General features: G+C 39.2%; 1 protein-coding gene across 1 annotated transcript in view; it reads left to right on the plus strand.

The window, feature by feature from the left end:
- UIMC1 (ubiquitin interaction motif containing 1) overlaps positions 1 to 18951 on the plus strand; it is a 78029-nt gene that overhangs the window by 20619 nt on the left and 38459 nt on the right. Inside the window, exons 7-9 of the mRNA XM_054717788.1 lie at positions 6049 to 6113; positions 8279 to 8355; positions 18556 to 18659. Of these exons, the coding sequence (XP_054573763.1) occupies positions 6049 to 6113; positions 8279 to 8355; positions 18556 to 18659 (246 nt within the window). The remainder of the gene's footprint in view (positions 1 to 6048; positions 6114 to 8278; positions 8356 to 18555; positions 18660 to 18951) is intronic.

Below are 18951 nucleotides of genomic sequence, written 5' to 3' on the forward strand. Positions count from 1 at the left end.
TAGTGATGTATTCCTTCTTTTTTTTCTGTACCTGTTTTTGTATAGTTAAGATAATATTTTTGTATTTTAAAGTTAACATGTAAACATTTTCTTATGTTAAAATTATAGATTTCATTTTTAATGATTAACATTCTGGCTTATGAATTTTTAAACTATTTTTCTATTGCTGGATATTTTGATTATGATAAACATCTTTCTAAATAAAAATTTTCTTTATTTAAAATTAATGTCCTTAGGGATAGGGAACCAGAAAAATGTTGGATTAAAGAGTTAGGAACATAAAGGTTTGCTATTTGTTGCCAGATTGCTTTTCAGAAAGCCTGCTCAAATTTATACTCCTTCCTTCCAGCTGTGTATCAGAATACCTACTTCACTGCAGCCTTGCCAACATAGAATAGTATCTTTAAAAAATAAACAGCAATAAACTTACTGATTATATAGGCAAATAATGAAAGTGTTAAATAATTTCACCTCTTGTCTTGGTCTTTGGCTTTTAGGAACTGTGGGTAGAATTTATATTTTTGTTAAATATTTTCTATTGATTTTGATTTTGCTGGAGTTGCCCACATTTGAGACTACTTGGTTGATAGAGATAGCAAAATAGTCCCAGAAATAGGGATTCAGAAAAATACTCACCCTGAGACAGATTGCTTACTCTATATGAAGGCTATAAAAGCTTTAAAATCAGATGTTAACTGGTTTCTGGCATCACTGAGATAATAGGGAAATTGTTAATGAAGATGGAGTGATTATCTTGATAACTGTTCAGCAGGGAAGTAGAGGATAGTATATTAATGTGATCACTGTTTTTCAATATCTGATCTTTAATTTTTTCAGTTCAGATACTGGAATTTGTTTTCCAGAACTGATCACATTGTATGTGGGTATGAGAACTGACTTGACTAACCAAACTTCTAGCTGACATGAGCACCAAATGACAGTTTGTTAATTTATTATGGAAGAGAGACATTTTTAGTGACTGGAATACTCAGGTCTGTCATCTACTGTATCTCCTTCTAGGATGAGGTATATGGAAAACTGAAATAGTAATCAGAAAATGGAAATTTTAAGAGATGATTCAACTAGTCTATGAAAAGACTTGATATACTACCAGTGCCTGACAACAGAGGATTTTTCTATGGTGACCAGATGATATGTCGATTCACTTTCACTTCTCAGGCCATGGTGTTGATGGCACTGCTTGAATCTGGATCTTTGAATTTTTCTCTTGTAGATTTTTTGGTAAACTATCTTTTTCCTATTAACGTATTCTTCAGGCAGACAGCTATGTCTTGATTAGGCCACAGTTTCCTTAAAGTTATATTGCTATTATGCTTCCATGTCCACCTTGATTAAATTTGGGTGTTTTAATTGCATTTTGTTTGCTTGTTTTACTGTGTCGTTTTCATATTCTGGAAGAGCCTCACTTTACCCCTGTCTTCAAATTACTGCTATTGAGGTATAAATTTAGAAATTAAAAATGATATATTGAAATGAAGACATTTTTGGGATATGTTGAAATGATTGGGAAGAAGATCATTTGAGTAAACAATATAACATTACTGGTTAGAGCATGGATTTTGGAGTTAGGTCCAAGTTCCATTTTTGACCAAGTTTGTGATTTTGGGCAAATTATTTAACCTGTCAAAGTTTCATTTCCCTCATTTCTAAAATAATCTAATTATTTCCTCAAAGGTTTCTTGTTAGGACTAAAGCTGATAATGCATGTAAGTGATTATCATAGGTCTGGCATAAATAGGTGCACAATATATTTTTTTAAAAAGTTACTCTGGGAAAGGTAGAGATGCTTTAGCCTAAGGCAGAAGTGGAGGTATCTTATAACTTCTTAGTGCTTTGATTGCTTCTGAAGCCCAAGGCTTAGTCAACAAATCATTCTAAGAAGGTAAAATTCTATTAAATGGACACTAGGGCCGAAACCGGTTTGGCTCAGTGGATAGAGCATTGGCCTGCGGACTCAAGGGTCCCAGGTTCGATTCCGGTCAAGGGCATGTACCTTGGTTGCGGGCATATCCCCAGTAGGGGGTGTGCAAGAGGCAGCTGATCGATGTTTCTCTCTCATCGATGTTTCTAACTCTCTATCCCTCTCTCTTCCTCTCTGTAAAAAATCAATAAAATATATTTTAAAAATAAAATAAAATAAAATAAATGGACACTAGGTGTCAGTATTTACCTTTTAAAAAACCATTTTTAAAAAAAATTGCTTTCAGAGAGGAAGGGAGAAAGAGAGAGAGAGAGAAACATCAATGATGAGAGAGAGCCATTGATTGGTTGCCTTTTGCATGTCCCCTATTGGGGATCAAGCCCACAACCCGGGCATGTGCCCTTGACTGGGCATGTGCCCTTGACGGGAATTGAACCTGGGACCCTTAGGTCTACAGGCCAATGCTCTATCCACTGAGCCAAATTGGCTGGGGCATTATTTACCTTTTTTGAGATTTCAGGAATGAAACTGGTTTTTCTCTACTGAAGTCAAACAAATAGGTGACATATTTATTGCTGTTGTATTTTAGTACTTCTGACAGCTTTGTTCAACCTTTATTTTTCATAATGGCTACATTTCTGATCACAGCTTTATCTTCCCTTTGACTGAAGGGATTCCTGTTTTTTAGTATATTTCATCATTTTCCTGAGTAGTAAAGAGATGGCTAACTTGTTTAGGTTATTTATACCCTCTAGGAGACCCTCTAAACTTCAGCCAATAGTTTTACATCTATTGGAGGAAGCCTTACAGTTAGGGACACTTCCTCAGAAGCCCACCTAAGTTAGCAATAGTTGCTTTTTCTGTGCTCTTCTGTGTGCACCTATATTTAATGAGTAGACATTTGCAACAACTACCATTAATCAAAGAAAATAGTCTTTTTCTTATCCAGTCCCTATCTGTTATATTTCATTTAAAAAATAGATCTTTTAATTTATTTATTTTGTTAATCCTCACCCAAGGATATTTTTCCATTAATTTTTAGAGAGAGTGAAGAGAAAGGGACAGAGAAACATGGATGTGAGAGAAACACATCGATTGGTTGCCTCCCACACAAGCGCCGACCAGGGCCTGGGCCAGAGATAGGCCTGCAACCAAAGTACATGCCCTTGACTGGAATTGAACCCAGGACCCTTTAGTCCCCAGGCCAACACTCTATCTACTGAGCCAAATTGGCTAAGGCTGTTATATTTCTTAAAAGATATCCCTGTAGCCAGATACCAAAACCATAGTGGCAGTTTTCTAGTGAAAGGAATATTTATAACCTTCCTTTTGGAATGTTCTATGTTATAAGTCTGTTTTGCCCAGAGAGACGTCTTTCATGGATTTCAGTGTTTTTCCCAACTTTGTATTTCCACTGAAAACTGGACTTTTCTCTATATCTCCTTCTCCAACAAAAGCTTTATAACTGCTTTACTGAAATCATAATTTGACTCACCATTAATATTTGTCTTGTATTTACAAAGTGCATCACAGACCTTGTTTAATTCTCATAGCACTCTGTGAGGCAGTTGTTGTTTTTTAAATATATTGTTATTGATTTCAGAGAGGAAGGGATAGGGAAAGACAGATAGAAACATCAATGATGAGAGAGAATCATTGATCAGCTGCCTCCTGCATGCTCCCTACTGGGGATCAAGCCCTCAACTCAGGCATGTGCCCTTGACCGGAATCGAGCCTGGGACCCTTCAGTCCACAGGCCAGTGCTCTGTCCACTGAGCCAAACCAGCTAGGACTAGGCAATTGTTAATACTCATTTTAAGATGAGGAAACAGCCAGGCCAGTGTTGCTCAGCAATTGAGCATCAACCTATGAACCAGGAGGTCATGGTTTGATTTGATTCCCAGTCAGGGTACATGCCCCAGTTGGGGACTTGGTTCACAGAAGGGGACATGCAGGAGGCAGCTGATCAATAATTCTCTCCTGATTGATGTTTCTACCCCTTCTCCCGTCCTCTCTGAAATCAGTTAAAAAAAAATATATAAAAGGCTAAGTGTCCCTCCGACCATCCGACCAGTAGCTATGATGTGCACTGACCACCAGGGGGCAGATGCTCAATGCAGGAGCTGCCATGATGCGCACTGGCCATTTAAAAAGAAACGGCACTGCAGACCTGGCGCTGACAAACCAACACTTGGCTTCCCCTAATGGGACACAGGCCCCGCCACCACCCCGAGCGACACCCCACCAAATCGCAGCCAATTCTGCCAAGACCCCATGGTGTAAAATGTGGTCCACAGCCCAGCCCAGCCCAGAAACAGTGGCTGTGGGCTCCAGGTAATGATGTCATGTAGCAACGCCTGGCTTCCTCTTCCTAGCGACTAGCATCCCTGGGTTCCTTTAGCCCAGGAACAGAACTTGCTTTATAGCCAGGTGGAAACATTTTACACTTCAACCAAATGTTTGTGAAGCATTTTCCCGTGCCACTTCTCATTTGATCCTCACAGAAGTCCCGGAGTAGGTAGGAGACTTGGTAGAATCCTATTTTCTTTTCATTAGCCAGAAAACAGAGATTTAGAAAGTTTAGAAACTTGACCCAACTGAAAAGAGTAAGAAATGGTGGAACTTGAAAATGACTTCAAGTTTTCTCACTGTGCAGAATGTAGTCAAATGCTGCTATAGTTAAATATTTTACCCTTCGTTCTCTCTGCGTGATCTACAATAATAATCTGCTTCGTATTGATATTTACTGCTGTGTTGCTGACAATTACTTGAAAGAGAAATTGGGGTGCTTCACTGTGCTGGTAAAAGTTTAGCTAAATCAGAAAGCAGGCCTAATTAAGCAAGTTTATTCTATACGAGGGGCCCAGTGCACGAATTCGTGCACCGTGAAAGAACTGTGGGCTGCGAAGCTGCAGTAGGCACAGGGGTGGGTCTTGGCCCATCCTCTGTGCCCCTACCCGGGCCCTCCCGCTGCAGCCCCTGGTCCCCTGTCTGCTGGCAGCCCCACTCCCACCGACCAACGCCACTCCCATGCGCTGATGGCACCGGCCCCACTCACACCCGCTGAAGGCGCAGAGCAATTGGGGCTGGTGCCAGCAGCAGGTGCAAGCAGAGCTGCTGCCCGGATCGCCCCTCAGGAGCAGGGGGAGGTGGAGAAGCCCTCAGGTGCTTCCACTTGCACTCACTGATGGCGCCGAGCGATCGGGAGCAGTGTGGGGCACCAGCTGTAGGTGTGAGTGGGGCCGTCACCAGCAGCGGGTGTGAGGCAGCTGCCAGCCCCAATCTCCCCTCAGGAGCGGGGAGAGGTGGAAAAGCCCTTAGGAGCGATTGGGGCTGGCAGCTGCCACTCGCACCAGCTGATGGCACTGAGTGATCGGGGCTGGCGCTGGACACCGGCTGTGGATGTGAGTGGTGGCTCCGGCACTGGCCCCAATGATAGCTACCGGCATCCCGCCTTGGTGTGGCGCCCCCACTCACCTGCTCCACCATCCTGCCGCGGCCGACGCCCACCATGTTCCGCGCATGCCCCCTGGTGGTCAGCGCACATCATAGTGACCGGTTTTTCGGTTGTTCCGCCAGTTCGGTCTGTTTGCATATTAGCCTTTTATTATATAGGATATATAAAAGGCTAAGTTGACTCATGCATGCACGGTACCTATAAAGCTCTCGCTGGCACCAATCTCATGTGCGTGTTTCAATCTGTCATTGTTGATTGTGAATTTGGTTGACTCTTCTATTATAGAGAAAGGGCAAATAGCAATATTAAAATATTTCTTCTAATTAATTTCCTTTCAATGTGCATGAATCAGTGCACTGGGACAGTAGTGTGTGTGTGTGTGTGTGTATAAAAGATGAAGAAACAAAGTCAGATGTGACTTACTCAAGATTACAGAGTTAACAGGTGATTCACCCATAATTTAAATCTCAGTCTTTTGTCTCCACAAGATATGTTCTTTTGACTGAAACTTACTGACAATGTAATATGCTATTGTTAACTGCTGAGTGATAATGTTGAACAATGAGGTGTTTTTGTTTTTTTTTTTTATAGGAAGAGAAACTAGTTCATCTGTGCCTATATATTTAGGATGTTATGTATTTCTTTGCAGTCTTCCCAAGGTCTATTTGCTGAGGAAACTTCTGAAGAAGGAAACTCTGACCCTGCCTCACAAAGGTAAGATTATATGTTACGGGTCTGAATTCTCCTCTGTTGATGCCAGAATAAGAGAGCTGAACCACATGAGTAAGACTTGGGGGACAGCTTGCCAGGGTTCTTTTAGCTCTTTTATAAGCATAGACTAGGAGAAATCATTGTTTTCTATATGCATCTCATAGAAGCTTAGAATATTTGGTTGAAGAAATCATAGGGATTTTTTTGTTGCTGGTTTTCTTGTCCAATCCAGCCATCTAGTACAAATCCCATTTTCACTGTTTCTGAAAAATGGTTACATCCTGCTACTCTCTTAACTAGCTACACTAACTTCCCAAGCCAATGTGAAGGCTCTAAACTGATTTCTTTACGTTCCTTCTAGTCTTCCTTTCCCCTTTGTTTCCTCTGCTTACTAGTATATTTACTTTATCTGCATATCTAAACCATATGCATCTTTTAAAAAAATATTTTTTTTTTATTGATTTCAGAGAGGAAGGGAGAGGGAGAGAGAGAAACATCAATGATGAGAGAGAATCACTGATCGGCTGCCTCCTGCATGCCCGCTCCTGAGGATCAAGCCCGCAACCCAGGCATGTGCCCTGGTCAGGAATCGAACCGTGACCTCCTGGTTCAAAAGTCGACCCTCAACCACTGAGCCACACCGACTGGGCCGTATACATCTTTTAAGTCTACTCTTACGACTTACCTCCTTTTTGAAGCCTTCATATTATTCAGGCCACACAGAAACTGTATCTCTCTCACTCCCTAACCTATGCCACTTTTCATTGATTATATCTCATCTTTCCCTTAAATGGTAATATTTGTTTTACCTCCTTAATTATTCTTACTGGTTGATTGATAGGTTACTTTCTTAGGTCTTCTCACTTTAATATATAGTAATGGATTGGTTATAAACTGGATCAGGCTTCTAATTACTTTTCCCTTTATCTGGTTGTTGACCTTTGGGGATTACTCCATCTCCTATGTGGATGTTGAGGCCCAGTTGCCATTTGCTGTAATTTAGTTGGTGTTCTTAGGTTTTTGGTTAATAGTACATACTAGGTATTTCTTCTTGAGCTGAAGAATATGACTTTGGTTTGATTCTCCTGCTAAAACAGTTTTGGAAGTGGTTTTAACTGGAGTTCTGCTTCCTACAGGCCTCTCTGTTTTGTTGTAGTGAGCCTTGTGCAGAGCAGATGTATGTTTTAATAAATGATTATACGCTTTGTCACCAGGAGAGAGTTGGAACTGCAGGCAATGTGGTTTGACTTTAAATTGATTAGTCCATTTTATAAATGTCAGCAAATTGTTTTGTGATGGACCCTTTGAATTGAGTCCTAATGTTACATGCAGAGTAAACTGTATCTGATTTGGGTTTATAACAAATGGTATGAGATGTTTTATTTAGAGAAAGAAATCACTTGTGGTTTTCTATCAAGGTTTAGTTATTTATCACAAATCAGTGGTGGTTATTTTCTCTTCTCTGTGGTTGATGTGAGGATTTGTGTCCTCTTGTATACTTGATCAAACTAATCGTAAAGCTCTATGGAGCATGAGGGGGCTAGCTCAGTTCTCTTAGCCATGTGTTCTGTGTCAGGAAGAGATTGCACTCCATGAACAGGCAGGGGAAACCAGAAGGTCAGATGAGGGGAGCCATTCATAATTATGTTTTTCTCAGAAGAGATTTTCAACTTCTGTGGCAGTTTGGAATTGTATCTTATTTTTGTTGCCTATAAAGCCACATCTTGAGATAGAGTCGAAATTTAACTGCAAGTGTGTTGTCAGGAGAATCTTCATATTTTCTCTTATGAGCTTACAAATCTCTAGCCTTCAGAAGGCCGAGATGGAGACTCTGAAACACCTTTGACATCCTTTTATTGGAATGGAGTTTTTGTCTTCTGTGATCTTCATAGATAGTCCTTACCCTTCAACCTTTCTTTGTGAAGACTCCAAAAGGGTGTTCTTTTCATTTAGAGATTTCACTGGAACCAAAGTTGTAAGCATGTTTGTTTCTCCTATTTCTGGCCTGGAGTTTTCACTACTGATTCCTTGCTTCCCTGTTGTGCTTTTTTGGTATTGCACAGCAGGTATCAGATTACTGGTGGCTTTGTGAATGGCTCACCATTGCTTTAGGTGCTATATTCTGTTTATTTTATTGGGAATTCACTTGGGGTTTGGTTCTTTTTCAGCATTGTTGCTTTGACCAGTAAGAGAAACTTAGTCCTTATGCCAGAGAGTTCTGCAGAGGAAATCACTGTGTGTCCTGGTAAGCATCCCACTGTGATTTTACTGACTTTCTGATCCCTAGCTATCTTTGTGCCTATTAATTTGTCTGACGTTTCCATCCCACTCCCAGGAGGTTTATGTGTGATTGATGTGTGTGTGTATCACCACACACATACACATATACATACTGTTTTTTCTCATGGACATTGGCTCTGATTCCCAGCCTTTTCCCAAAGATATTTGAGTTTTGAAATTAACATGGCTTGTTTGTCTTGTTTGCTGACTAGCCTCATCAGAGATGGCAGCAAAGCATCAGGAATAGCACTTAATTGTACATTCAGAGCCTAGAGGACTTTATGTTTTTCTTTATGGATTCTCAGAGTTGGGCTGTCCTTAAATCTGCCTGTCATTGAGCAGATTTTTCTCAGAGGCTTTTACTAGTTAGTTTTACATTGCCACTCACAGGATATTATTGCATAGGGAATCAAGAAATTGAATTTTCGTGCATAGTTCTGTCACTGACTTACATTTTAATCTCAGACAAGAACTTAACCTGGTTAAGTTCTGTACTTTGGTTTTGTTAATTGTAGAGATGAAAAGACATGTGTACCTTGTTTTAGATACAAGAGCTGTTCATTAAAAAGTGCACAGCATAGATTTTGATATATAAATAATTTTAGATAAACTAAGGTACCTATGGTCTAAGAGAACTCTTGGCTTGAACAGTATGTACTGTGAAGAATTATTTTGTGATACGAACCACTATTTTCTAAGCAATTTGTTTTAGCTTGTATTATTATTATTATTTTTGGATTTTCTTAAATGTGGGGCCCATTATTTTTATCAGTAACCTTATTCATGTGAGATTGAGTTACTTCCTATTAATGTTTAAACTTTTGAGCAGCAAGTATTATACAAATATTATCATAAATCATACCTAGTTTTCTCCTAGGTCTTATTAAACCTATCAGGGTCAGAAAGGCTAATATAAACTAAGTTTGAGTTTTTATGGGGAAAAACTTGAAAGAAATAAAAATAAGAAAACTGTTAAGTAAATATTTTTAAACATTTGGCAGCATATCATTAAGGGACTTTATTTTATTTATTTATTTATTTATTTTTTATTTATTTATTTTTTATATATTTTTATTGATTTTTTACAGAGAGGAAGGGAGAGGGATAGAGTTAGAAACATCGATGAGAGAGAAACATCGATCAGCTGCCTTCTGCACACCCCCTACTGGGGATGTGCCTGCAACCAAGGTACATGCCCTTGACTGGAATCAAACCTGGGACCTTTCAGTCCACAGGCCGACGCTCTATCCACTGAGCCAAACCGGTCAGGGCTTCTTTACTTAAAGTTTAACTATGTTAGGTTTTTAAAATATATATTTTTATTGATTTTAGAGAGAGGAAGGGAGAGGGAGAGAGATAGAAACATCGATAGAGAGAAACATTAATCAACTGCCTCCTGCATGCCCCTAGTGGGGATTGAGCCTGTAACCCAGGCATGTGCCCTGACCAGGAATTGAATGGGGGACTTCTTGGTGCATGGGGCAACACTGACCAACTAGCAACACTGGCCGGGCTCTATGTTGGTTTTTTATTGAAAGTGGTTTCTTAGTTTGTTTGAAATGTAGTAGGATTACTGCCTACTAAGAAACTCCACTATCAAGTGCTTCAGTTTTGGCAAGAGTACTTAGAAATGCTATGCTATCTTTGTGAAAAGAAAGCTTTATCCCTCTCTCTGTCTGGGACTTCTAACTTATGCCATTCTGCTCAGAATCAGACTGTCTGTTTAGGATGATGGCATACGATGCTACCCTGGGATCTTGAAGGAGGAACCTGCAAATACAATAATCTTTTTTTAATGAAGATGTTTTTTGTGTGTTTGTGTTTTTTTTTTTTTTTTTTTTTTTTTTTTCATTTCAGAGAGAGGAAGGGAGAGGGAGAGATAGAAACATCAGTGATGAGAGAGAATCATTATCAGCTGCCTCCTGCACACCCCCTATTGGGGATTGAGCCTGCAATCCGGGCATGTGCCTTGACCTGGAATCATATCCTGATTTCCTGGTTTATGGGTTGATGCCCAACCACTGAGCCGAACTGGCCAGGGCCTAATACAATAATCTTGAAAGCCCTAGTTAATAAGAGAGGAAAAAGCAAGCCCTTTATGACTGAGGTTAGATAACTTTTAGATCATAACTGTTATCACTAGTCTGCTAATTAAATCCAGCTTTTTGCTGACACAACCACTTCTAAAGTAGATCACAAAAGGTTTTCATAACCTGTTCCTTTTGCTAAGAAAGTATTAGCTCCTTCTTCATGGAACTGGACTTCTGAGTCTCTGAAAACACACACACAAACACACACACACACACACACACACACACAATTCTAAATATATAATTTAAAATCTGTGCATTTAAATTGTCTGAAAACTTTGTTCTAAATGAGTGAAACACAGTTTGGGTATAGTAATCCATCTTATCTATTTCATTTTATAAATTTCTATTAGTTTTTTTTTTTTTTTTTAAATATATTTTATTGATTTTTCACAGAGAGGAAGAGAGAGGGATAGAGAGTTAGAAACATCGATGAGAGAGAAACATCGATCAGCTGCCTCCTGCACACCCCCCACTGGGGATGTGCCCGCAACCAAGGTACATGCCCTTGACCGGAATCGAACCCGGGACCCTTCAGTCCACAGGCCGACGCTCTATCCACTGAGCCAAACCGGTTTCGGCAAATTTCTATTAGTTTTGATATGGAAAATTATGACATCCTTTCAGAGTTACTCACTTTGTTGAAGAAGCAAATTTATAGCTTTATGTCCAAAATGTGCATGACACTAGGATTGTTTATTTCTAAAGCTAATGACCTCTTACGTTGACTTTACAGTTGAACATTTCAGCCATTTACAGAAAGCTTAGGTAAAGACATTTTATTGTTACTGTAGTGCAAGCAATAAGCAGTTATTCTTTTCTGATAGACTGAATGTCTCTTTTGGTAATATCTCTCAGGGAAACATGACAAAAAATTTGAAGTTTATATACTGTAATCTTTTTTCCAACAAGATGGTAAAATTGTGTGTGTGTCCAATTTAAAAAAATTCTAGTTTATTAAAATATATTTAACACTAGAAATGTACTTAATCCTTCTTTGATGTTTGAGAAAATGCTTCAGTATCTTTCAGGTACTTTATTTGCCCAATATTGGCCATTCATTATATTTGAGAAGCACAGAAATATCAGTTAGATGTACAGTATGTACAGTGTACATAATAGAGAACTTATTGGATTTGTGTTCTGAGATCAATTTCTTTTCCAGATTTATTGTTCTTCTTTAAAATTTACCTTTCTTTTGTTATATTAAGAGATAGGGGTCTATACCAGCGGTTGGCAAACTTTTTCTATGAAAGACTAGATAGTAAATATTTAGGCTTTGTGGGCCATGCAGTTTCTGTTGAAACTACTCACCTCTGCCATTTTAGCACAAAAGCAACTATAGACAATACAAAAAAGAATGAGCATAGCTATGTTGAAATAAATATTAACAAAACCAGGCAGCTGGCTGGATTTGGCCCATGAGCTATGTAGTATGCTGACTTTTAAATTATGACACTATGAGGGACCTCATCTTTTATTTCCACATTTCTAGTAGCCTATATAGTGCCTGGAACTTATTGTTGAATAAATATTTGTTGAATTAGTGTGAATGAATCGATGCTGTTTAAAGAATATATGAAAGAAAGGCATATGTGAGTATTCCAGTCAAGATGGTGGCATAGGTAAATGTGGTACTCACCATTTCCCACAACCACATCAGAATTACAACAGAAATACAGAACAACCATCATTCAGAACCACGTGAAATCTAGCTGAATGGAAGTCCCTACAACTAGGGAATTAAGAAGCCACGGAGACTGGTAGGAAGGACAGAGACACAGGGCCAATCAAGGAACTGGCTGGTCCCACACCCACATGTGGCAGTTTAAAATCAGGAGGGATATCTTGGCTGTGGAGGTTTCCCAGCCCCACCTCAGGCCCCCCAGTCCAGGATTCCAGTGCTGGGAAGAGAAGTCCCCATAACTTCTGTTTGTAAAAACCAGCAGGGATTGTGGCTGAGTGACACGGAGGTTGCAGGAGACCCAGGCAGTTCCTCTTAAAGGGCCTGCCCATGGACTTACTCAGACTCACACCCTCTGAGCTCCAGCACTGGGGCAGCAGCTTGAAAGGAACCTGGGACATTTAGGGAGGAACCAACTTGTCTGGAATCAGGGCGAGAGCTGGAGGGGCAACTTTTTCCCAGACAGAAGTGCTGGCAGAGGCCAATCTTCCTTTGCTTAGTACTCGCTGCCACAGAGCCTATAGGCAGGCACCATATCTGAATCTCTATCAACCTGGCTCACACTTTTACCCTGCCCTGGTGATTTCCTGAGACCCCGCCCTTCCCTACTTGCAGGCTCATCCAAGCCATTTCCAGTGGCTTTTCTATACAACTGGACTCTCTTGTCTCATGCTTCGGACGTTCCTAAAATCTCTCAAACAAGCAGCAGCTGGTCTCAGTGTGCCCTGTACCTCTCAATAAGTGGCCCCAGGCCCAGTATTAGCAGCAGCCCCCCTTGGTTTATAGCTTTGCTTCTTGGGCACCTCCAAGCCCAACACAAGTAGCAGCCATCTGCAGATTGTTTTGTAGCTCATGCTGGGTAGCCCTGGGCAGGGCACAGGCAGTGACTGACTTTGCACCTCCTGAGAGGCCATAGAGCCAGTGAACCTGGTGGTCAGCTTCAACCATGCTGGATTACAACCCTACCACCTCCATGAGTGACACACTCAAGGGGCGTACTCAGTGAGCACCAAAGCCCCACTGAAGCTAGTCTTGCTCCATAGGGTTGGCTCCTGTACAGTAGTTCTTCTGTTGTAGTCTCAGCCGAGCCTCTCAGCTGATTGGCCTGGGGGTCAATCCCACCCAGTGACACCAACATAAATCAAGGCTCAACTACAATAGGACAGTGCACACAGTTCACACAGGGGTGCACCTGGAGTGCCCAGCTCAAGTGATTGGGAATGCTGAGCCATTGGGCCCTACAGGACACCTACTACACAAGGCCTTTCTACCAGTCTGGGAGATGTAACAGATCTACTGAATACATAGAAACAAATATAGGGAAGCAGCCAATATGCAGAGACAAAGAAACCTGTCTCTAAAGAAAGAACAGGAGAAATCTCCAGAAAAAGACCTTAAATGAAATGGAAACAAGAAAACTACCAGATACAGAGTTCAAACAATGGTTATAAGGATGCTTAATGAACTTAGTGGGAACTTCACGGAACTTAGTGAGAACATCAATAACATAAAAAAAACCAGTTAGAAATTAAGCATACACAGTATGGAGTTTCCTCAAGAAATTAAAAAATGGAACTCCCATTTGACCCAGTCATCCTACTTCTAGGGATATACCTAAGAAACCTGAAACACTTAGAAAGACTATATGTACCCCTATATTCATAGCAGCACAATTTATAATAGCTAAGACTTGGAAACAGCCTAAGTGCCCATCAGCAGATGAGCGGATAAAAAAACTATGGTACATTTACACAATGGAATACTACACGGCAGTAAAAGAGAAAGAACTCTTACCATTTACAACAGCATGGATGGATCTGGAGAGTATTATGCTGAGCGAAATAAGCCAGTCAGAGAAAGATAAGTATCACATGATCTCACTCATATGTGGAATCTAATGAACCAAATAAACTGATGATGATAAATAGACCCAGAGACATAGAAGCATGAACAGGCTGTTGAACCTCAGAGGGAAGTCAGGGGAGGGTGGGTGGGAAGAGATCAACCAATGAACTTGCATGCATATATGCATGACCCATGGACACAGACAATGGGGTGGTGAGGGAGTGGGGGGGCTGGGGGAGGATGGGAGTGGGCTGGAAGAGGTTAATGGGGGAGAAAAGGAAGACCTATGTAATAATTTCAATAATAAAGATTAAAAGAAATTAAGCATAGACTGACTGAAATAATAATTTACAGGGGATCAACAGTAGAGTAGATGAAGCGAAGAATAAAATAAAGAATTTGGAATATAAGGAAGCAAAAAACACCCAACCAGAAGAGCAAAAAGAAAAAAGGATAAAAAAATATGAAGATAGTGTAAGGAACCTCTGGGAAAATTTCAAGCTTACCAACATTTGCATCATGGCAGTGCCGGAAGAAGAGAGGGAGCAAGAAATTGAAAACCTATTTGAAAAAAATGACAGAAAACTTCTCTTACCTGGTGAAAGAAATAGACATACAAGTCCAGGAAGCACAGAGTGGTCCAAACAAGATGCACCCAAAGAGGCCCACACCAAGACACATCCTAATTAAAATGCCAAAGGTTAAAGACAGAACCTTAAAAGCAGAAAGAGAAAAGGAGTTAGTTATCTACAAAGGAGTGCCCATATGACTGTCAGTTGATTTCTCAACAGAAACTGCAAGCCAGAAGGGAGTGGCAGGAAATACTCAAAGTGACGAATAGCATGGACCTATAACCAAGATTACTCTACCCAGCAAAGCTATCATTTAGAATTGAAGGTCAGATAAAGAGCTTCTCAGACAAGGAAAAGCTAAAGGATTTCATCACCACCAAACCAGTATTACATGAAATGTTAAAGAGTCTTCTTTAAGAAGAAGAAGAAGAAGAAAAAAGATTAAAAATATGAATAAAATGGCAATGAATACATGTCTATCAACAATTGAATCTAATAAACAAAATAAATGAACAAGAAGAACAGAAACAGACTCATAGATACAGAGAACATTTTGATGGTGCCAGATGGAAGAGGGGCTGTTGGGGATGGGTGAAAAAGGTGAAGGGATTTAGAAGTACAAATCACTAGTTACAGTGTAGTCATGGGCATGTACTGTAAAGTACAACATAGGGAATATAGTACTAGGTCTACCAGTTAATGTGGATTTCATAATCAAAACACGATAATTTCAAGGGAAACATCAAAAGTGCCTTATTCAAAGTAATGTCCATCACTAGCTACACATTTCCCCCATCTTTCAGGTAATTTGTGGATACTGTCCCAATAGAACTTTTCTTGTTTTGAGGCAAACCGTTCAGAGACCAAATTTTCCACTTCTTTGTTCGTTTTGAAGTGCTGCTCAGAAAGTACGTGTGCCATTGATCGGAACAAGTGGTAATCTGAAGGAGCAAGGTCTGGTGAATATGGTGGGTGGGTTAATACTTCCCAGGCAAGATCTTTTAATGTGTCTGTAACTGGTTTTGAAGTGTGTGATGGTGCATTATCATGAAGCAAAATTACTTTGCTGTGTCTTCTGGCCCATTCTGGTGGTTTTACGATCAAAGCGTGGTTCCAATTGATTATTGTTGTCAGTAGTGATCAGTATTAACGGTTTCACCTGGTTTTAGAAGTTCATAATACACCACACCTTCCTGATCCCACCAAACGCAGAGCATTGTCTTCTTTCTGAAGCAATTTGGCCTTGCAGTCGATGTTGATGGTTGACCTAGATCAACCCATGATTTTGTGTGTTTGGGATTCTCAAAATAAATCCACTTTTCATCACCAGTCACAATTCGATGCAAAAAAAGACTTTCTTTCGTGCCATTGAAGCAACATTTTACTGATGACTTTTCAGTTTTCCATTTGTCTTTCGTTCAGTTGATGTGGCACCTATTTCCTTCCTTTAAAATCTTTCCCATTGCTTGTAAACGATCGGAAATTATTTGCTGAGCAACGTTTAATCTTTCTGCAAGTTGTTTTTCAGTTTGACACGCATCTTCATCCAATAATACTTGCGATTGTTGGTCTTCAAACTTTTTCGGTCGACCTGGATGTTCTTTGTCTTTCACATTGAAATCATCATTTTTAAAGCGCTTAAACCAGCGTTCACAAGTATCTTGAGATGGAGCATGTTCACCATAAGGTTCCCAAAGTATTCAGCAGCACTTTTCTTCAAAATAAAATAATGAATTAAAACTTCCTGCAAATGCTCTTTTTTTGGCATGAAATTTGACATTTTTAAGCGTAAAAATATCTATGATGTTAACACCTTCAGAAAATTTGACGTATGAAGTTTTGAAGCTTGTCAATACAACAAAATAGCATACATATATCGCATACATATCAACATATGTGTAACTCCATCTATTGAAAAAAAAATCCACATTATTAACCGATACACCTAGTAAATAATATTCTATTAACTATGTATGGTGTTAGGTGGGCATGAGGTTTTTCTGGATGATCACTTAAAGTTTTTTAATGTCTAATCACTGGGGGGATACATCTGAAACATATAATATTATATGTCAATTGAAATTGAAAAAATAAAGAAAAAATAAAATAAAGGAATATCTTTCTTGAGAATGTATTTTCTATTTCTGCTCCCTAATTTTTGTCACCTCTAATCATTCCTTTTACTTCAGAACTTCAGGTTTTTGTTTTCTGTCAAAATAAATATACTTTAAAAGCACAACTGTGCTGGAAAGAAGACAAGTGGATTAATTGATGAATGGATAAACAAACTGAAATATCCATACAGTAGAATACCATACTAAATAAAAAGAGGTCAGACACAAAGACAACACACCATATAACATTCTAGAAGAAGCAAAACTATAGTGACACAAAATAGACTGGTCATTGCAAGGAGCCAAGTAGGAGGGGATTGAGTACAAAGGAGTACACTTTTGGGGTGCTAGAAAGGGAGAACTTTTTGGGATGTTAGAAAGATTTTTTAATATATATTTTAATCCTCACCCAAGGATATTTTTTCCATTTATTTTCTTAGAGATAGTGGAGGGGGAGAGAGAGAGAGAGAGAAACATGGATGTAAGACACATTGATTGGTTGTCTCCCAAATGGGGGCCAGGGATTTAACCTGCAACTGAGGTACATGCCTTGACCAGGAATCGAACCTGAGACCCTTCAGTGCTTGGACTGACACTCTAACCACTGAGCAAATGATCCAGGGCAGGTTTTATTTTATTTATTTATTTAAGAATATATTTTTATTGATTTCAAAGAAAGAGGGAGAGGGAGAGCGGGACAGAAACATCAATGATGGGAGAGAATCATTGATTGGTTGTCTTCCGTATGCCCCACGCTGGGGATTGAGCCTGCAACCCTGGCATGTGTCCTGACTGGGAATCGAACCATGACCTCCTGGTTCACAGGTCAACGCTCAACCACTGGGCCACGCTGGCCAGGCCAGGGCAGGTTTTATATCTCTTGATTGTGGTGGTAATTACATGGTATAACTGATATATGTATAAATTGTATATATTTGTCAAAACTCATCAAATTATATACAGTAAACCATTTTCGGACCTTGATTTAACAGACTTCGGATTTAATGGACAAAATTTCTGGTCTGTATGTCATATGTGAAAATTAACAACCTTTTAATTTTAAAATGCTTTTAACCAAGATTTGCTTATAGTTAAATTAACAGGTTATTTTTTTTTGTTAATTCATTTTTATTTTTAACAAATTGTAGCGAATAGGCCATATGTTGGAAAAAAACTCTAGTAACTTCTTGCTGACCTAGTTAAATATTACATATTTACAACTATAGTTTATATATTTAAATCCAAGAGTCACCAATTGTAAACAATGTTTGGTGAATGATTAGCGTGTGATCACACAACATTGTCCGTGGTAATTGGTTCTGTTGTCAAATGGCATGACTTTCTGCAGCAGTTTTAATGTATGCTAAGCCATGCCCCAGTTGTGTGCATTTGTTTACTCATGGTGACTGGTGAATGCACACATTTACTATACCTATTCAGTATAAATATAAAATTATAGTAATACATATAGAAAACTTTTCAATGAAATTAAATTTGTTATGCATATTTAATTTTAATTACACAAACATGTCTACATAAATATAAACAGGTAAACTAATTTGTCAATTTTTTTAACATGCTTTCAGAAAACCTACTTTATTATATAATGGACTTTCAGTTTTAATGGACACCTCCTCTCCTGAATTAGCCACTTATATTGAGGTTTTACTGTACAGAAAATTGCTGAATTCTATTGTATGTATATTATGCCTCAGTAAAGCTTTACGAAGAATCAAGCAAATTATATGATAAACCACCTCAGTTTTATCATACTCTTTAGGGGAAATAGATGTTTGTTTGTTTTTTTAACTGAAAGTACAAAATGAAAATTAATGAGATTTATATTTTTTTCAATTACAGAGACACAGTTAAGTTCCTCTGAAACTTTTGACCTTGAAAGAGAAGTCTCTCCAGGTAGCAGAGAGACCCGGGATGAAGTAACAATAATAATGTCAGATAAGGAGGTGAATATTCTCTCTAATTTTTCTCAGTGTTTTCTTTCTGTTGGTAGTCCTCTGCCTCCTGCATGCCCCTTACTGGGGATCAAGCCCACATCCTGGGCATATGCCCTGACCAGAAATCAAACCATGACCCTGTGGTTCATAGGTCGACACTCAACCACATCAGTCGGGCAGTTCATTTCTTGAAGTTTCTTTTGAGGCTAACAGGTAAGAGATCAAGATTTGGTATTCAGCTGCCTCTTTTGAGAAATAGCTGTATAGTATTTTACAGTAGTAAAAGAAATAGAAGCATTTC

This window comes from Eptesicus fuscus, chromosome 6 (genome assembly GCF_027574615.1).
Source record: "Eptesicus fuscus isolate TK198812 chromosome 6, DD_ASM_mEF_20220401, whole genome shotgun sequence".
NCBI classification, from domain to species: Eukaryota; Metazoa; Chordata; class Mammalia; order Chiroptera; family Vespertilionidae; genus Eptesicus; species Eptesicus fuscus.